Below are 21,315 nucleotides of genomic sequence, written 5' to 3'. Positions count from 1 at the left end.
TGAAATCAAAAAAGAAATTTGGGATTAAATGCAGTAATTATACTAACAGTAGGTAGCGCTGTCAAAATTTTCACATCAAACAGCACTAGTTGAACAAATCTTTGAATTTTCCAAATAGTAAAATTTTACATTGAGAAAAAACATACACTACATTTCAATGGACTGCATAATAATACACGGTACAAAGTATAATCAATTACATATTACTACAGTTTAAAAATTCTCCAGACAAATCTGTATCTAATATTTAATAATATTTGCTTTAATTCTTACACGTTAAATACTTATGCAATTATTTGAATAACTTTATCAACACGTTAAATGTGCAATGGTTAAAACTAGATAAAAAATGTTACACTAGAACGAATCAGATCTTAGATCATAGAGCCCATTAGGATTACAGACCATAGTACCTGTGTGAAAAGAAAATTATCACTCTACTGTTATGAATTAGGCTAGGAATAATATACTGAACTAGCTTATACTGCATTTCACAGAAAGACACCACCATCAATAACTTCGGTTGGAACTAAATTTCAAAAACAGCGCTAGCCTCTAATCCAAGATGAAGTAGATAAAATTATTTTGTAGTAGAAAATACAATTTTTATTCAGTAGATTTGTTTTTGCTGATCTTAAAAATAATTATTTATTAATTTAAAAAAAAAACATCATTTATAAATGCTACCACACTAATAACTTATGAGCACGACCTTTTTTTAAAGAACTTCTCAGCATTTAACCAATACTAGTTGGATTAGTTTGCAAACAGCTGAATTACCAAAATATAGTTGGGATGTTAACAAGTTTCCGTTTTGGGTGTCGTGTGTTGGCTGTAGTTGTATGATTGTTTTGCGGTTTATATTTGTTTAACATAAATTTATTTGCTTACAAGTTATCTTTTGAACGTTATAAAAATGTTGAACGTACCAGCAGTTTTCATTGATATAACTACTGAAGAGCAGGTAATCGTATATCTTTTTGACATATGTCCGTTTCGTTCACATGTTGATTTTTAAGGTTAATTTAAATGTGTTTAAAACAGTACTATTTTTCGATTATAAAATTATTTAATTCACTATATACATTATATAACGAGTATTTAAATTATTATTAGTCATACCTGTTTTTCTCTTTCGATTTTGGCCTCTGTGGACCATGCAAAATAGCTTCATGATCTAATTGACTTTTTTTTTTGCCAATATTCTTTCATTCTCATACTGTGTCATTCCTTTTATTCCTCAGTCCAAACTCTAGATGTTTTCTTTTTATCTTTTCTGTAAACCCTTAAAAAATGTAATGTTATTTTTAAATCTATTTTTATGTTTTATTTAGAGCGTTTGTAATTTTTATCTCTACATTTTTAATAAAATTTGTAAACTAGTATTTATGTGACTACATTGTTGTTGGAATGTTTAAATATTCTCTTTGTTAGTTTGCTGTTGTTCATCTTGACCAGGTGACCATAGAACATCATTTATCCTTCAAATTGTATCTGCTACGTTTCCACTTTACGTTTCCACTGTAGATTTATCTTTTATATTTTTCTTTCTTTTCCATTTCTTCTAATTTCCCTTTGTTAATCAGTGTTAGACACTCAGATGCATATAGAACTTCTGGCCTTATTGCAGTATGGGAAAATTGATTTTAGCTTTATATACATCATCTAGCGTTATATACATATTTTGTCATTTGGTAAGCTCTCGATTTTATTCTCTATTATTCCTTTTGCTTAGTCATACCTGTTTTATTAGTCGTTAATTTTGAATCTTAATTTTGGTATTCCGAAGTTGTATTTCTTATAGTATTCTTATTGTAATAAGTGCTTGGAATGAACTTACAAGAATTGTTCTAACACTGAAATAGCATGTGTACAAGTCATATTTTACTCTAAGGTTCAGGGATTGATTAATACTGTTAATAACAGGTTCAGGTTAAATGTTCAAATACCAGTTATTTACTATTTACTTCATTGTGTAGTTAGTTATTTCTGAATTACTAGTTATGCATTTTTAATAAGTTAAACTTCCATTTTACATAATTATCCCAGTGTGATGATATTTACAGAACTGATCTATTAAGCAAACACCACTTTCAAATTTTTTAGGTGTTTTTTTAAATTTACCAAATAAGCTTTAAGTTGGTATTGAGTGAGCATTTTTTGTAATGTTATGAAAATATCAATCTTTACCAGAAATCTAACTCTGAACTTAATAGATGAATGGCCAGGATGTTACCTCTCTCGTAGAGGTTAGCATTTAGTTGTATTCATTATGTAAGATAAGTAACAGACTGCCAACAAAATTGTATTGGCTAATTCTTCTTTTTTTTTTATTATTTTGCATGCTCTGGCAACTGTAATAACTCGTGTTTTATTTAGCCAAAAGAGACCAAATTGTTTGCAATGTTTATGTTTTCAGTTATGTATCATTTGTTTATGTTTAGAAGAAGGATACAATTCAACAATTCAAGCCATATTCCCAAAATTAGAAGCTTTGATGGGTGGCATTATCCTGAATTATATTAATTTATTCTAATTTCTTTTTTCTAGGCTGTAGAGTTGAGAGTGTATTTTAAAAGTCTTGGAGCTGAAATATCAGAAGAGAAATCTCCTAAAGGAATTGAGGATGATTTACATAAAATTATTGGTGTTTGTGATGCGTGCTTTAAAGAAGGCAATGAACCAGAAATTGAGAGTGTCTTAAATGCTATAGTCTCAATGCTTGTATTGGTAAGTTAATTTTTATATATAATACTCTCAAAAGATGCCAATTTACAAGGGTTGTTATAAAAGAAATTCCTTGATCAATTTAAGTTTTCCTTAATGTCATATAAAAATCATTGTAAACAATTGTAAAATTTGAATTGTAAAATTGTAAAATCATTGTAAAATTTTTAACATTTTTCACATAATCATTGAAACTGGGTAAGCATTTGTCCCAGAAATTGATTTATTTCCTTTTTTAAGCAACTATTGACCAACTGTAGATTACAGATACTGATAGATGAATTTTTTTAGCATATGAAAAATGCCAAGCTGGACTTAGATATTGAATACAGAATCTGAATTGAACTGGCAGAGGCACCACAACTCCACCCTAATGCAAAAATAAATAGGTGTATAGAATTCCTATCTGCAGATGTTTCCATCCACCTCTGTTGTGTGGGTTTCTTTAACTTTTTGATTGTCTGCAAAACACATTTCTTTGAGATGTTATTTTTATTTTCTAGGTAAATGAAAGGCAGAAGAGTAAGGTCAGAGCTGTGCATGATTTCCCACACTTACCAATTTGTAAGATTTAGTGGTTAGTGTTGCATAGGATGCACATTGTCATGTTGAAAAAAGATTCAGTATGAAAGTTTGCCTGGATGCTTGTTTTTGAGTTCTGTCCCTATTTCAGTCAGCTTTGAGAGCATTTTCTTGCTATTGATTAAGAATGATGAAGGACATGGTAAGGTTATGAATCAAGGAAAGACTGCCAGTGTTCTTCATTCATTGAATGAGATAAGTAGTTAAGTGTTAGGAAAAATGTGTATCTGTAAATGCTGACTATGTAAAAAAATAAGTGTTAACTTTTGTAGCAAATAAAGATTTTATGCTGTATATGTTTTATTTGATTATCTCTTTTCAATTGCAAGTTATGAGCAGCTATACATTTTCAGCCATCCCTTGTATAATATAACTTGCATATATTAACTCAATAGGTATGATTTCTGCAATATTAAATATATAAACTGGTTTTATGGCAACTTGTAACATAAGTTTAATAAATTAGAGATCAATTATTTATGACCATATTTGCCCTATTGCACTTTATTAAATGTAGTTTTATTAATAAAATTGCGACATAAAGAGTGGAAATAAAAATATATTTACAATAGAGCAGCAATAAAAAAAGTGGTAGATAATTGAAGCTGGCATTTTATTCTTTTTTATATAGTTTAGAGATTCTATCTGATAACAGAAAACATCCCTTATTATGTAAAAGTATTGTTAATACCCTTTTTTTGTAATTATTTTCTGTAAAGATTGATTTTTTTTAATGTTACTTTTTTTTCTAGATACCAGCAGAGCGAGCTGAGAATTTAATCCTTGCTTTTAGTGAGAAGTTAACAAAAGCACCTGGTCATAAACTTGGATGTGTTGCATTGAGAGTGTATGTATTAAATCAGTAAATTAACTATTTTCTTAACCCACCGGGTCAGTCTAGTGGTGAACACGTCTTCCCAAATCAACTGATTTGGAAGTCGAGAGTTCCAGCGTTCAAGTTCTAGTAAAGACAGTTACTTTTATACAGATTGAATACTAGATCATGGATATCGGTGTTCTTTGGTGGTTGGGTTTCAATTAACCACACATTTCAGTAATGGTCGAACTGAGACTACAAGATTACACTTCATTTACACTCATACATATCATCCTCATTCATACTCTGAAGTAATACCTGAATGGTAATTCCTGGAGGCGAAACAGGAAAAAAAAGTATTTTATTAAGTTTTAAATATAACGCAAAACAGAAATAATATTGTTAAAACTTTCTATAAATTTTAATGTATAATATTACAAAAATTTACAGATTTATCACGTTTGGTATTAATTTCCTTAATTTTGAAGTTATATTGGAGTAAATGATAAATTGTTTCAGTCATTATTTAAGGTAATATAGCAAAGAATCTGGAGACGGTTCAGTTATTTAAATTCAAACTACCTTAATATGTTGAGTGCCACTTAATCTGACAAGATTTTTGTGAAAACCTGACTTAATTTTTTAATAGTAATAATAATTTGGATAAAACGGGGGATTGTACTAAGATTTTTACGCTAATATCAACGTATAAAGCCATATGTGTATGATGCCTCATGGCGCTGTTGGTCTCCTGAATGAAAGCATGTTCTGTAGGGTAGAGTGCTTTTTGATACAGTTATATTCTTTGTATCAATGTCACTTTCAGTTATATGTATATAATCATCATCGGTTTCAGTTTTAATTGCATCAGTGTTATTTTCAGTTATTTGAATACCATCGTCATTGGTTTCAGTTTCTCTGTGTATAGTTTGCACAGTTGAGTGTCTGTAAGATTTTCATCTTCACCCATATCACTTTCACTACACAATTCAACATCGCTGTCATCTAAATATCCATATTCAGAGTCACTTTCGGCACTAAATTCACTGTTACTGATCTCGTTTTCCAAAATATGTTTTAGTTCTGCAGATAATTTCTTTTTAACATTAAATTGTTGTCTCTTTGATTGAGACAGATCCGGTATTTCACAGTCAGCCATGACAAAAATAACAGAAAAGCCTTGGGACCACAAACAATTTTATAACACTAAGTATTCAACTACCATGCCACATAAAGGTTAACAACTGAACGGAAAGGCCAGCATAAGTAGAATGTATTCCATATGACTTATGCACAGGTCGCCAGATAGGGCCAGCAGCCCCTTATATAACTGTAGGCAGCGGCACTCAATGTTTTAACAATTTATCTTTTCAAAATTTTTAAAATATTTTTCTCTTATAAGAAAAAAATATTTCTTAATTGTATTATGAGTTACAGATATTTTATTAAAATATTTATTTATTCTTTAGTTTAGTATTAATGTGTTAATCAACTTTTCTGGTACTTCACTGGCTAAAATGAAACAAAAATAATTTCAGATAATTTAAAAAAAGAATAATTTTGAATCTCTTTTAATTAATTAATTACTTTGAGTTAATATGCAAACTGAAAATTATTTGTAAGTTAATGGAATTGTTTTAAATTAAAAGAATTTGTTCTTTTAAATACTTTCAGTGTTATTTAGTATCATCATTGTGAAGTTTCTTGTAGCACAGTTGTAAATGATATTCTTGTCGACGGTGTTAAACTAATCTATTGGAAACTCCAAGGTGCTGCTAAGTTCTGAGAATTCTTTAAAAGAAATAGTTGTATTGATTTTAAAGCAAATTAATAATAACATCTGTTATGCAGTTCATTGAATGAAAACAATTTGAAATTTTGTATGTGATTTCAGTCTTAATCATATAATTTAGGACCACTTTCTTAACCCTTCACTTCTTTACCGTCTTCTCTCTTCTCAGTACTTCTTCACTTTCTCTGCATGTTCTTTGCAATCTTTTGACAATTTTTATTTTTTATTTTCTTTCTTGGTCTATTATTTGTGAAAACTTTCAAACATCATAATTTTGATTTTAAAGGTGTAATTTTTAATATATTTTTCTGTTATATTTTTAAATTTTAAGTCTTTTTTAGTAACTTAATCCATTTTCCTATTATAGAGATCAGAAATTTACTTACATATTAACCTATTTTTAATCATACTGACGAAGTTATCAAAGAACATCAATTTTAGCTTTTTTCATTGCATATTATTTTTCTATATTTCATTGATGCTTGTAAGTTAATTTGCCTTCTATCCTTTACAGGGCCTAATATTTTTCTAATTATTCTTCTTTCCTTCTTTTCTGTAGTTTTCATAGTTATATATTCATGTTTAACCACTCAGATTTTTCTGGATTTTATTACTGTAATGTTTGATTTTCAGGGGATTTTTTTTTTTTTGAAACTATCTTGTATTGCTAATTTATCTAATCCATTTTTCTTTCTTCTAGATATCTAAATTGTTTGACTATTTTTATTTTCCCGTACTCCTGTTTGTATGTATTTTTCTGTGTTTTTAATGTTTGACATTATTTTTATATTCTTGACTGATTTTAGTCCTGTTTTACTAATTATACTATCTAAAATTTTAATTTATGTTTTGCTAATTGCGTATCTTCTGATAAGATTGCAAAGTCAACTGCAAAAGCCAGACAGTTGATTTTAATTCCATTTTTCCTTACTAAATATACACATTCACAAGTGCTTAATATTTATTTGTAGTAGAGTAAATTGCTTTATAACTTAATCAGTCCTTGTGGAGAGTGTTCATAAATTGAGCCTTTAGTAAAACATAACCATATTGTTGCAGACTTGAGTGAAGGGAGATTTTTCTTTTCTGTAATTAAGTTACTGTATTTTAATTTAATAACAGATACCCAGATACTGCATCTCTATGAATTGTGCAAAAGTATGGTTACACAGTTAGCTGTGGCCGTAAGACCACTGATTTTTTTCTTCTTTGGCTGTATACAGCACCATATTCTATCAGTAGAGGCCAGCCTAAAATACTTTGAATGTCAAATGAGCTGAATATTCACCTGCTTTGGTTACTTTTATGTTGATAAAAAGTAAATGAAGTCATCTATAGATTAAGAGTCTTTGTGGTTTCATGTAGTATTTTAATTTTACATGAACAAACTCATAGTACTCATAGAAACACCCAGTACTTACGTGCTAAGTGTCAGTTCAATTAAATAATTCTTTCAACATTTTTTTTGCAAAAGAAGCACATTCAGAGATTCTTTGGGTGTAGATATTGTATGATTCATCAACTTGAAATTAATTACTAACTTGAACTGTATTGAAAGCTTGTCGGAAGAAAAGAACTTCAAGATTAGTTTTTATGGGAAAATGGGCAGCTTTAGTAGAAAGATGGTGCATTGACAGAAATAGAAGCAAATTTTTAAAGCTGTAAATAAGAGAAGCAGATAATTCTTCAAAATAAAACTTATTTTATTAATAGATAATAAAAGTATTCCTAGAAGCATATAAAAAGTTTGAGTAAACATTCCAATATTTTGTATTTTTTATAATTAACTTGATGTCATTGAATTATTATGAGTAAAAGCAACAAATAAAAGCATACAGATTTACAAAAATTATAACACCAGTTTTTAGTAATGGTAACATGTTGAACATAGCTTAACATCATTGTGAAAATGGGAAATTCCCATTTCCTTGCCTGAGGAATCCATTAACATTATTTATTATGTTAATTCATTAACATTATTTATTATTATATTTATATAATTATTTGTTTCAGGTTATGGCTTTTATTTCAATCATTAGATCAACGTTGTCCTATGCGATATCATGTGTATTATCATGTAATTCAAATAGCAAGACAGGTCGATCAAGTACGTGCTGTATTTAAAGACGTTGAACATTTAAAACAGCAGTTTGCTGCATGTCCACCATCGAATGATAATATGCAGAAATTGTTGCGGCAATTGCATGAAGTATTATTGAGTTGCAAACAAAGGTATGAGGGATTTCAGTTCTGCATTAGTTACTATTTCTTTTAATTTTTTCTCTCACAGTTTCATTATTTGTACTGGGTGTCCGAAAAAGAACTCTATGGTTTTAAATTAAATTTATTTTATTACTTTTAAGAGTTACAAATGGGTTTTAAGAAGACCCGCTTGTAACTCTTACAAATGGGTACTTTTAAGGGTTTTATTAAATGATGTACAAAGTCTAAAGCTTTTTTTATACCTCTTAATGTTACTCAATATGAGTATTGTTTACAGCCCTGCAGGCAACAAACTGTTTATCCACCTCATTCCACCCTCGAGAGAGTACGTCTGCAGGAATTGCTTCCATGGTTGCTGTTATTCTTTGGTACAGGTTGCCAGCTGACTTCGTATACGATATCTTTTAAGTAGTCCTGAAAGAAGAAGTCCATTATTGTCAAATCGGGGACTTTACGGTGATCAAACAATGGGAGCTTTTTTACCTTTCCAAGCTTCTGGGAACTTGTTAAGCACAGTGTGGATAACTTCTGCATGATGGGAAGGATCTCCATCCTTGGAAACGTAGACCATTCATATTTTCAGTCTGCTGACACAATGTTCTGTAACTTGTCCAAATACACTATGCTTGTGAAAATACTCTGCTTATGAAAATACCATGACTCAAAAATTGTATTATACAAGAACCACAGCAGACATTCACTTTCAGACAGTTATAGATGAATCATGATGATTTGTGAATCCATGAATTTGAAATGTTTCAGCAGAAATTAAATCTAACATGTTTGTTACAAATTGGACTCTTTGTGACTTATCGTTGGGTATAATGTCATGGAGTAGCTACAGTTTATAAGCACAAAGTATCAATTGCTTGTGAACAACATTATAGACTGTTTTTTGAGGAGTGTTTACTTGATGACTAACATTGTAAAATGAAAATTTTGAACTTTGTTGGAATGACAATCAAACTTTTTTTTTGTTTATGGCCAACTTGGTGAGAATTCTTTTCAGAACGCTGTTCAGAATTCTTTTCCAAAAACTGTTCACTCCATTTACGTATGTTTTTGTTATTGAAGAATGTCTATGATAGACTCCTGTATAATTTCTTTGTACAACAGTTGCTGCTTTTTTTTCTGCAAACCAGTACGATGCACTATGCTTTTTCTTGTGGTAATGCCATGGTACTGAAGCCTGGACTCATAACTGCTTGATCTGTGCAACAGTTTAATGCAGCTACTATCTGATGGAGATTGTGTAAACTAAAACTTGAATGTTGTTGCTTCAAGATAACACAATTAACACTTAAATTTACTAACACACATAAAACACTATTGAGTGCTGTAAAATAAAGATAATATTCGTTCTTGAAACCCTAGACTTTTTTTGGTAATCCAGTATTATATATAATTCATTTTAAGTTTTCAATTCTGTTTAAAAAAAACGCAATTAAAATGTACTTTCCTATATTCTGCATTCTACTGCTACTTTTTAATTTTAGAATTAAGAAACACAAGGTTGAAGTACTTTCACATTGATAGAGGACTAGATTATTAATAAAACAACCAACCACCAGGGTTGACAAAACTAAGATTTTACAAAGGTTTCTTGTAAAAAGTAAAGCTTTTATATTTCATATTATAATGTAGATCAGCGACTCCAAACCATTTCGATTCGCTGAGCAACTTTTTTAGAATCAGTTTCTATGTTGGGAGCCCCTTAGGCCTATCTTACGTCTTCTTTACAAGTTAATGGTGTTTTAAGAGCAGGAAGGAGTGGTGGGAGGAGGAAGAGGGGATAAATAATAAAGGAATGTTGACTAAAGAGAGTACTACATACAATGAAATTATATTTTAAAAACTGAAATTTAAGATAATATTTCAACTACCACCATTACACAAGATATTGTTAAAACTTAGCCATACATAATAGTTTTCCTAAATACAATAAATTTTACATTCTCTTGATTCTTTTTTTTGTTCCTTATTTTATCTTCATTCAATTTTTATATATTTTATTTTCCTGGAGCAGCTGTGGAATGCCTAGGAAGTACACACTGAGCTATTATGTCTCCACGGAGCACAGGATTGGCAACTGTTAGTATAGATTTATAAAGTTAGTTTTTCTTTCAAGATTACAGTACTGGGAAGAGCTGAGAAATGTAGGAATTGTTTTTTTTTGGAGAGATTATATCATGTGGTACACTTAATTCTCAAGAAGAGAAATAATGGGGTTGTGTCTATGGTGTATATATTAAAATTATGATTTTAGCATTAGTGATCTCAAGATATTGAAAAGAAGGCTCCTCCTGTAATGATCTGTATTTTGTCAGAAAACCAAGTAACTTTGAAGGTTCTAGGAGCTTCATATTCATATGAATCAAAGCTTATTTAAAATTATCTTTTGTTTTTTGTATTTTAGTCACTAAAGATTTCCCCTTAGTATTTGGAGAACATGAATCCAGCATCATATAACTTTAGTGATTATAGGAACCAGATTATTAAATGTATCTTCAGCTGTGTTAGTATTTTATCGTTCAGCATTATCGATAGCATTAAAAAAATGTTATCTTAATCGCTCTCTGTATTGGAGAACCATTAGTTTATAAGGAAACCATCTAGACTAAGCTTGTCTTCTAGCTGGTAATATATTAATAAAAGCAATAGAGCTGTATCTGATGCGAGTGCCTGGCCGTCTGTCCAAATGCATGTGAAAATGAAATTATGAAAACACGGTATGAAAACCTCTGGTTAGTTCAGAAATCTTCAGTGGAATGGAATGTTCTTCAGCCGGGACAGTTATCCTGGAATTAATCAATAAAAGATATTTATTTGCATCTCTAAGAAGTATACTTCACAATACTTGAGGTACAATATTAAAATCAGTTATTTTGGGATATCTGATTATCGTAAACAGGAGAATTTTATGTTGTGGGAAGAATTTAAAGTGAGATTGATTGATCCCAAGTTATTGGCAGTGAGAATATTTTGACTAGTTGGTATTTAGATTAATTGCAAGACAGTTCCAACTTCTGGTTTTTGCAGCAATCCGTGCTTGACATGCAGCCTATATATCAGCTCTGCCTGTCTGTAATAGATGATTGAATTAAACAATTACTCACCAGTATTTTCAGTCTAGCTCGTCTGATTTTTTGAAATTTAATAATAATAATCTTATGTGAATTTTCTATTAGTAGTTCTGTACAATTTTGTAAATAAATAATAAAGAAGTATTCTTTTTTAATTATGAAAATTATTCCTTCTCAAGTAGGCTTTTATCTTGTTTTGTTCTTATGCAAATTATCTAATTAGTGTTTTGAACACTAAACACTAGATATCAAACTGACAGTATAGTAGTTGTACTTTATAGCTTCTTGGTCTTCTTGGAATGTAATTATTATACTTATTTAAAATTCTAGTACATATTCGTTTCATATATTTTGCAATTTGACTTGTAATGCCTATGTAATTGTATTTTATTTAAACAGTGTACTGATCATGATTTTATATATTGTCTACCTGAAGTATGATAGTAGATTATTAAAGTATATATTTAATTACAAATTGATTCACTTCTTTATAGTTATGTACTGTTAAACAAACTAAGAAACTGGGCTGATCGGTTATTACTGTAAAGTCATTCAGGAAAAATATTAGTTGATATTACAATTTTTCCAGTCTGAATGAGTTACAAAGAGATTATATTTATCAGTAGCATGTGGAAATAAAGCTAATTGTAAGTATAGGAGTCGTAGAAATTTAAGATATTTATGAAGTTGGCCTTTTAGCTGAAATAGCTGTAAAGGGTTTTAGTTATACTTCAGAATACTGACTGATTGAAACGATATTCTGATTCCAGCTTTACTAAAGAGCAAATCCTACAAATTCATAGAACTTAATTGTGTTACTGTTATTTAATTGTGAATGAATGTATTTTTTGTTTATTTATTTATTTATGTTATTCTTTTTTTAACCAGCGAGCTAGCTGCTAAGGTTATGTTGGAGTTACTCGGTACGTATACTGCTGAGAATGCCAGTCAAGCTCGTGAAGATGCTCAGCGTTGTATTATAGCCGCTCTGTCAGACCCGGGAACATTCCTTTTAGACCCATTATTAGCATTGAAACCGGTTAGATTTCTCGAAGGAGAAGTTATTCACGATTTACTTACAATATTTGTGTCTGAAAAACTTCCAAATTATATGAAATTCTACCAAGAACATAAAGAATTTGTGCACAACTTAGGTAAGTTAGGTAATAATTTTTCAAATATATTTTTTCCTTTTTATTCAATAGCTTCTAATTTTAATTTTAGTTATTATATTAGAGTACTTTCATGGAATTATATTGTATGGCTTTCCTAAATATATGGATCTTGTTTTGTTATAATTATTGTTAATTTTATATTCTGTACCTGTATTAGACTCACAATTACATGAACTCCGTTTTTAACTGAAAATTCCATTGAAGAAGATAGGAAGGATATTTATGATTAAATTCATTCCAACATAACTTTTTATGATATTTGTCATTTAAAAAAAAAAAAAGAAGTTTAATATGCATTATAGTATTAAGTTATCACGAAAGTGCTGCTATCTTATTTGAGATTGAAGATGTGCTACTACTGCTATTACTACTACCTCGCAAGAATTCATTTAGATTTTGTGCAGTAAGGACTCATGTCTTCTTAATTTCTTATAAAAAGGTAAGTGGTGTCATAAGCTGTTCTTTATTCTTTTTTTTTCTTATTAAATTTAATTTTTTTTCTAACAAAAAAACTTAAAAGTTCTATCTAATCTAAACTAAAATTAGACTGTCGAAAATGAAGATGAACACAATAATCAAATAAAACACTATAATAAAAATAACTCTACAAAAGAAACATTTTGGAATCTACCCAACCTGACTATAAATAACATCCCCAAAAACCATGTTAAACAGTTAATCGGAGACTTCAGTGCTCAACTAAGCAGAGAAAGAAGATACCGTGACATAATTGAAAAATGGCCGTCCAAAACAAACTAAAATGGACAGACTCATTGATCTCTGCAGAAACCTTATCACAATTGTTTACGCACTTAAAAAATTACTAAAGTTAGATTATAGTAAGCAACTGTTATATACATAGGTCACATCCACAGACACACAGTTGGAAATAAAGATGTGACTGAAAATTACACGAAAATAATAGTAAAATTATGATTATAAAATAAAACAATAAAGAACACAAAGAAATAATAAAACGTAATACGAATGCAACTTAAGGAACGATCAAAACAATGAGAACAAATGCATGGGTAACAGCTATTCAGAACGATATCAAACAAGACACACAGAATATAGAACCGATATGTTACTAGCACTTTACCATTAAGTTAGTAAAAATGGAAATAGACTCTAACAGGTTGCAGTAACTCGTCAAAACACAGAATAAAACAAGTCAATTCATAATGACAAACTATTTCATCAGAGGCACATTTCAGCAAAAAAGTGGATAACGAGTTATTTCATCAAGGGCAATTTTGATCAAGGTAGTTAATGATGAGTTATTTTGTCGAAAACCGGTAAGGGGTTAAGGGAAAGTAAATAGATGGTCCAGAATTTTGATGTTGGGTTTTTTTATAATGTTGATATTTTATGACCCCTGTAGTCCAAAAAGTGTAAAAAAATCCATAGAAATTTCCAGAAGATGTATGTACATGTGTTAGCCTGCATTTTGACTAATATCTCCTTACCTTTTTTTTTTTGTCAGAAGAAGGGAAATTTTTTATAGGCACCATATGATCCATACTCCATAGCAGTGTGGGACTCTTTCTGCAGGCCTACCCACTAAAACCCCTCATCCTCTACAACATGGGATGCTGAGCCCCCACCTTACATCACAGCATCCTGTATGTCTTGTCTCCATCTGTCCGTACATTGCTGGCTCCATACTTTGAACTTGTCGGGATCCTGTGGTTCTGTTTTTTTTATTTATATCTTTTTTAATTTTTAAAAATTATATTTATCTCTTTTTTAACTTCGATGTCTTGGGCCTGGAAACGTGCCTCAGGGAGACTCAGAGGTAGTTAATTCAACCCTGGACATCTTCCGTCAACTTGGTATAGATTATCTTACTAACATTGTGGACAATGTGTGCCACAATTGTTCGGTCTGAAGCACAGTCCCAGTGATGTCCCCTGGGGCAAGCATGCTGAATTTTCCCCTGCATGCTTCCCTGTGATGCAGGAACTGATCGTACATGAACACCATGTGTTCCTTTCCATAGTAATCGCAATCCACGAAGGTTCTCAGGATCTGCGTGCATAAGTATGCCTTGAAACATCCATGATTGGTAAGGAACTGGGTCAGCTTGTACCCTAGTTTCCCGTGTTTTTAGCATAGCCATCTGTGGAGGTCCGGGATCAGTCTATAGTTCCATCTACCTTTCGTCAACTGATCCCATCTCTCCTGCCATCTGTGGGCAACAGATGCCTTTGCATCTACCTTACCCACTCCCTTGTATATCTCCTCCCTCTTCTGAGCAAGGAGATCCAGGGACACAAGTCCAGCCATTATGCAGCATCATCTTAGGTGGTCCTGTACCTGCAGCATTCCTGAAAGGAGACGGCCCAGTGCATCTTGCTAAGAATTGCATGGGCTCTTTCCCTCTGCAGCGTGACAGACCAGACTGGGCTCCATATAGTACTTTGAAAGCACCACCTGAGACAAGACCCTAGCTTCAATGTGCAAGGATTCTCTGATGTTTGTCATTATCCGATCGATGCAGGGGTAGGATGGACTACCATGGTACCGATCCTAAATGAAATCGCAGTCAGCTTACACCTACCCGAGACTACAACCACTTGGGTCTTCTCCTGCAAAAGCTGAAACCCGATCCCCTGCAGGCGCGAAACAATAATGTTTATTGCCTTGTTCTCAGTGTCCAATGCCGTCTGTTCCGACTTCATGGTCACCACGATTGTCAAGTCTCTGCAAACCCAGTAAGGGCTGCCTCAACAGGAAGTATGACGGATAGGACTTCATCATATGCGATATTCCACAATGTTGGCATCAACACTGAACCTGGTGGAACACCATAACAAATCCTAATCCTTACCTTTCCCTTGGCAGATGCACCCATCGTTGATGTTTCGAAGAGGGAACACTGTATTATCCTCCTTAGGTATGGACTGACGCCACAACTCTTCAGTGCCCAGAATGTTGTGTTCCTCGGTATACTGTTGAACTCATTTTTACAACAAGATCAATGCCATAATCAAACATGTTTGCCTTGAGCCCGATCTGGCCTCATGAGATGTTGGTAATAATAATAATAATAATAATATCTCCTCACTGGCTGAAAATAAGTTCTTCACAAATGGAGGGATAATTTTTACCATTTTGAATTTTTGTATAGGAGTCGTAGAATATTTACTTTAATATGATGAAAGTACATAACTTTAAAATTCAAAAGTTTTATGTGAATTGGATTTAGAAGTGAGGAAATATTCAACATTATTTCTCAACACTTTTTGCCTCATAACTCAAAAACTTGTTCACCAAAAAGGTTTAAACGTGGCTATATATCTTAGCTTTGGCCTGATTTGTGAACTCATAGGACAAGGGGTTGTCACGGTTCCCATATTTCCTCCCCAGCATAGGTATACAGATTGTTGTGGGAGGTGTTGAACAAATTTAAGAGGCTGATTCTTGACAATAAATAAACAAAACACTTTACCTGAATAAATGTCGTAATCTTGCTTCTCTTTCTGCCTGCCTGCCATTTTTCAATAGAAATATGGACAAATATCAAAGTATTAAGATATTTATATAAAATAAATAAGTTTGACTATTCTACTTTTGGAAATTAAAAAATGCCAGCCATTAGAATTTTTTTAATCATAGTAGTTCTGTAAATATTAGTTTTATCAAATTTTGTTTTGTTAGATAAAATGTTGAGCTTTTTATTGTAAACAAAATGAGACCACATTTGTTCATATCGGTTTATAAACAGCTGACATTGTTAAATTAGTACACAAAATTTATGAGTAAAACCAGGCATAAAATTTTCAACTGATAATTCTTGTCTGCATCCGTACTGAGTGGGTTAAGGCAGTACCCAATTTCTTATTTCATTAATTTTTTTCTAATCATATTAAACAGATTTTGTACTGAAGTCTGAAATTTACTTAAAATGTTTCCTTATAAGGGAGTCACAATGGATTCTTAGTTTTTTTTTATTTTAATAATTTCTAATACTTTATCTGTTTTTCAGGTTGTAGCTGTTATTAAAAATGTGTATGAGGTAATTGTGAAACAAGGAGATCAGATGGCATTCAATTTTTTTTTTTTTTAATTACATCTTTTAGCAGTTAGACGAAAAATACAGTATAATTTTGATGATTAAAACATTATTTGGTCATGGAGGTCAACTGGTACCTAAAATATAAGAATTCATTTTTTTTCTCAGTTTTTCTTTTAATACTGCGCAGTTTTGAATTGAATGGGTCAATTAGATCAATGGACTCAAAGTTTTTTTACTGATCTTCACAATTATACGCAAAATATAGCATAATGAAGTCTTAAATATGGCATAAAAATTATATGACATATTTATAATATGTCATATAATGTGTCATATAAATATGTCATAACACTTCTATTCCATAAAAATAATAAAAATGAAATGATTGAGCTTTATGAGGCTAAGGTGACTATTGCACTAAATTGTCTGACCACTACCTAACTAAGAATAGAATAACACTGTTCAGGCAGATGGGTGAGAAAGTGCATAAATATAATTATAAAATGAAAGAATAATTTTTCCTTTATATAAATAACAGAAAAATTCATTAATCATAATAAAATAACAAAAACTATCGTAAGATGATTTCTGATTGAAAAGAACAATCTTGCTTTTCAAAATAAATATAGTAATATTTTTATAATTATTATTAAAGGATTATTCCAAATATCTTCATTTTCATTCGCACTAGATTTTATTTTAAAATTTTTAATGTATGTTTCAAAAAAAACGCAACCCCTTTGCTTGATGATGCAAATTTATTACAAAAATATTAATGTTAATAAACATTTACCGCGAAATTTCAGTGCTCCATATTTGTCAGTTTTGGCTGTTAATGTAGTCATTCAAGTGAAACTACCTCATTGTTGAAATAAACACGATCCAAAATTTCAATACCTTTGTCATCATCAAAAGAACGAAACCGACGACAATACTGTAAAAGTTTTCCGTGGTCTACTTCTTTCAGTTCTTGAATGACACCAATGCTATTGTAATTTTTTAGTAGCCCTGAAAGCTGTAGATAGTGAAAGCTCTGCCTGTGAGATAACTGAGCAATTTTTTGGGTGAGCTAGTCAAATATTCTTTCCAGAACTAGTACTGTTAACAGTGATTCGACCTATGCTTTTCTGATCATGTACACTCCCAATTTATTAATCAAACACGATATTGTCGACTTTAGGAAGTGAGGAATTCACTTCCTGATTCAAAACCTGTATCGCTGAACTAATAAGGTCAGTTTTTGTGCTACAATTCATTTTCCCAAGTCTTCTTTTTAGTATGGCCCTTAAATTTTCAATGGGATTTAGGTCAGGAAGGTTCCCTAGCCATGAGAGCACTAGAATGCTTTGGTTTTTGAAGAACTCTTTTTCTTTCTTGATCTTGATAAAAAACTTAACACATTTGTAAGATAATTTTTTACTAAAGTTTTTTAGATTCTTCTTTTTCTTTATTTTTTTTTTTTTTTTATTTTTTTTTTTTTTTTTTTTTTTTTTTGACCAACTTTCCTATTATTGCTGTAACAGCATATAAAGCTGGGAAAGTAAAATTACAAACATGTTTTCTTAAATGTAAATTTAAATGTTATTTTTGAGAAATTGTCTGTATCAATCTAATAAAATATGTGATAAATTATAAATTTTATATAATTAACTAAGTTTAAATTACATTTAAAATTCCAACATCATTAGTTTTGATCTCGTATTGCCAGTTACAGTACTAAGCATAAATAAAAGGGAATAGGTTGTTCCATCCTTCCTTCTTTAAATTTAATGATTTTGGATTTTTTTTTAATAAGCATACTTATCTGATGAAATTGCCATTGCTATGAAAATTATTCTTGTGCATATAAAAATGAAAAACATTAAAGTAAGCTTTTTAGCTTTAGTATTTTTAATATTATTGCATTGGTAGGAGTGCATTACTCTAAATTATGCACATGTTATGGTAAATTTGATTAATCTGGTGATTATGCATAATTACTGATGAACTTGATTAATCGCCTCCATTGTTGGAGAATTTAATAAATATATAGTAATTTATTAAATATACATACCTGTAATTTTACATATGCTCCATATTAGCGTATTTTATGTATTAAAATAACTCGATTTTAAGCAGAAATTACTGAATCTATTATATAAATAATCAAATCATTACTGTTTATTAGTCGAGGTTAGTAAGTGTAGGTTAGGTTATGTTGATTCTATGCACTGACAAATTGTACGTATATAAACATAACTTCTTTCTTTATTCCTGTTTAGCCTCCAGGAATTACCGTTCAGATATTGCTTCAGAGGATGATATGTATAAGTATAAATGAAGTGTAGTCTTGTACAGTCTCAGTTCAACCATTCCTGAGATGTGTGGTTAGTTGAAACCCAACCATCAAAGAACCCTGGTATCCACGATCTAGTATTCAAGTCCATATAAAAATAACTCACTTTACTAGGACTCGACTTCCAAATCAGCTGATTTGAGAAGAAGCGTTCACCATTAGACCAACCCAGTGGGTTATATCAACATAACCTACGCTCATTTCGCTCACCAACCTTGTTTAATTAGTATTAAATATACAAATTATGTATGTTATTCTCCAACATTAGAGGTGATTAATCAAATTCACTTCGGTAGGTATGCGTAATTGCCATATTATTCAACTTTACTTTAACATGTATGTATTATTTTTAGAAATAGAAAATTTATTAAGAGATATATATTTATAAAGAATAAATCGATAAATATTAATTGAATTTTCTATTTAAATGTATAATTTAACAAAAAGAATAATAAAGTTTCACAAAAAATGTTTTCTTAATAGAAAATACAACTCTGTTCATAAAGAAGTGTTTAAAATTCAAAAATATATATTAAAAAAAAAGAAGGAATTGAGTTAAACTTTAAATAACAGAAGTGGTTCTGACTGGTATTATAATAACAATAATAATTATTATTATTGTCATCTCCTATCATGGTCATTGATAACTGAAATATACAAGGCTGCAGAGTTGTGGGTGGAGTGTAGATTGACCCTTCCCAAAGTTATCACGGCATAACAACGAACATGATAAAAGATAACTTAAATTTTATTATTCTCAATATGAAGAAAAAAAATGTAATTTGTGAGGGTGATGATAAAGTTGATACAAATTTCCTGTAAAATTGTTTTCTAACAAAGGGCAGGCAGTCAGCTTAACAAGGCAAGGGCATGGATGAGTTTATCGATGTCCTTTTGTTGGGTTTTAGGATGGGGTTCTTAGTTTACTTTTGAAAGATTTTGAAGTGGTTTAAATAGCTTATTTATGCAACTGTAGTCACAGCAGTGGTAGCTAAGGGTTTCAGTCTCAACAATAGGTCTCTGTGTCGAGTTTCTGTGTTTGCTTTTTAATTATTTTTTTTACATATTCTCTAACAAATTATTTTTTTTTATTATATAGTATTTATAATAATAAGATTTATAAGAATCTGAGAAAAACAGCAAATTTTATGTTTGATGATTTTATTTTAATATAATAATTGTTCACTTAAAAATCTTCATGAACATGCGGGAATTAAGGATTAACAAATAGATATTATTTTATAAAACACAGTTGTAAGCTGATTGCCTGCCCTTCTAGACTTAAAATGATTTTAAATTTTATTGACTTGTATTATTTTTATGTTTAACAGGCTTAAATCATGAACAAAACATGAAGAAGATGCGTCTTTTGACATTTATGCAACTTGCAGAGGGAAATTCAGAGATGACTTTTGAAACTATACAGAACGAATTGCAGATACATGAAGATCAAGTTGAAGCTTTCATAATTGATGGTACTTTTTTATATTTGGAAAAAAAATTGTTTATTAGAAAGTAATAAAAGAGATTTTTCTTTTTTTATAAATATGTATCGGCCCAATTTTTATATCTTGTATATATGTTTTTTTTTTATTTTGTTACAGTTCTAAAAACAAAATTGGTTAGAGCACGTATGGATCAAGCTGCACGAAAAGTATACATATCAAGTACTATGCATCGTACATTTGGTAGAGCACAATGGCAACAGTTGAGAGATATTATATATAGTTGGAAGAATAATGTTAGTATGGTTCAAGATGGAATGAAAACTGTTGTTTCAGCACAGATGAAAATGCAAGCATAATTTATTTTTTCTAATTAGAAGTCTTGGTTTCATTTTTTTTTGTATTGGTTTGAAATTTGATTTAAATATATGTTACTTAATAATTTATTAAACTTTTTTCATTTTTTTTAATGAAGAAGTTCTAGATCTTTCTTCTACTAATTGATTTTTATACATCATCTATAAAAAGCATTAACATTATGGATATATTTCTGTCCAGAGAAATAAAAATTATATTTTGATACAAAATAAAATTACCAATTTCTTTTTAACATACAACATGTTGCGTTGAAGATATGTTATAAAAGTATGCATTTATTAATAAAAGTGATTACATCGATTGAAAATTTTACTCATACAAACCAAAGCGGGTTAAACCTTACGATGAAAAAAAATTATATATTATTATTTAATTTTTCATACTATTATATAAAGAAATAAAAAAATGACAAAAAGATTTAATTTTTTTCTTTTACATCTTACCAGATTTTCTTTCAAGTTTACAGCTCAGTTATCAAAAGAAAAATACTTTTCTCATATACGTAAAATCCTAAAATTATTGTTTTGTAGATCAGTAACTGCTGATAATTATTATGAAACTGAAAAATGGGTTCAGGAACATCTATCACTAATAATTTATGTATAAAGTATTCTTTTATTTAACCTTTTCCCATCACAATGATCTGCGGTTGATTAGCGCTCCGTGAAAATATGTTTGTATCTGATTGCCTCCCTTCATAGTCTTATGCTACCTTATTGTGTAAAAAATTTCAAAAA

At 30.3% G+C, this 21,315-nt stretch overlaps 1 protein-coding gene across 2 annotated transcripts; it reads left to right on the top strand.

The window, feature by feature from the left end:
- Positions 1 to 780: 780 nt before the first annotated feature.
- On the top strand, positions 781 to 20,651 carry eIF3m (eukaryotic translation initiation factor 3 subunit m). Of its 2 annotated transcripts, none has more exons than XM_075378404.1 (7): positions 781 to 964; positions 2,551 to 2,730; positions 4,062 to 4,156; positions 7,932 to 8,150; positions 12,113 to 12,378; positions 20,087 to 20,230; positions 20,360 to 20,651. In XM_075378404.1, the coding sequence occupies exons 1-7, from the start codon at positions 917 to 919 to the stop codon at positions 20,557 to 20,559; spliced, it is 1,152 nt and encodes a 383-aa protein (XP_075234519.1). In that variant the 5' UTR covers positions 781 to 916; the 3' UTR covers positions 20,560 to 20,651. The 2 variants fall into 2 exon arrangements, with proteins under 2 accessions (XP_075234519.1, XP_075234518.1); XM_075378403.1 differs by having other exon boundaries at positions 12,113 to 12,387.
- The last annotated feature ends 664 nt before the right edge of the window (positions 20,652 to 21,315 follow it).

Source organism: Lycorma delicatula, chromosome 11 (assembly GCF_047948215.1).
Source record: "Lycorma delicatula isolate Av1 chromosome 11, ASM4794821v1, whole genome shotgun sequence".
NCBI lineage: Eukaryota > Metazoa > Arthropoda > Insecta > Hemiptera > Fulgoridae > Lycorma > Lycorma delicatula.
This window is presented reverse-complemented; position numbering and strand designations above follow the sequence as displayed.

Excerpts from the sequence above, each read along its gene's own strand:
- eIF3m (XM_075378403.1), top strand. The coding sequence starts at position 917 with ATGTTGAACGTACCAGCAGTTTTCATTGATATAACTACTGAAGAGCAG. Across the intron at positions 965-2,550 it reads ATATAACTACTGAAGAGCAG|GCTGTAGAGTTGAGAGTGTA; the intron begins GTAATCGTATAT and ends TCTTTTTTCTAG. Across the intron at positions 4,157-7,931 it reads GGATGTGTTGCATTGAGAGT|GTTATGGCTTTTATTTCAAT; the intron begins GTATGTATTAAA and ends TATTTGTTTCAG.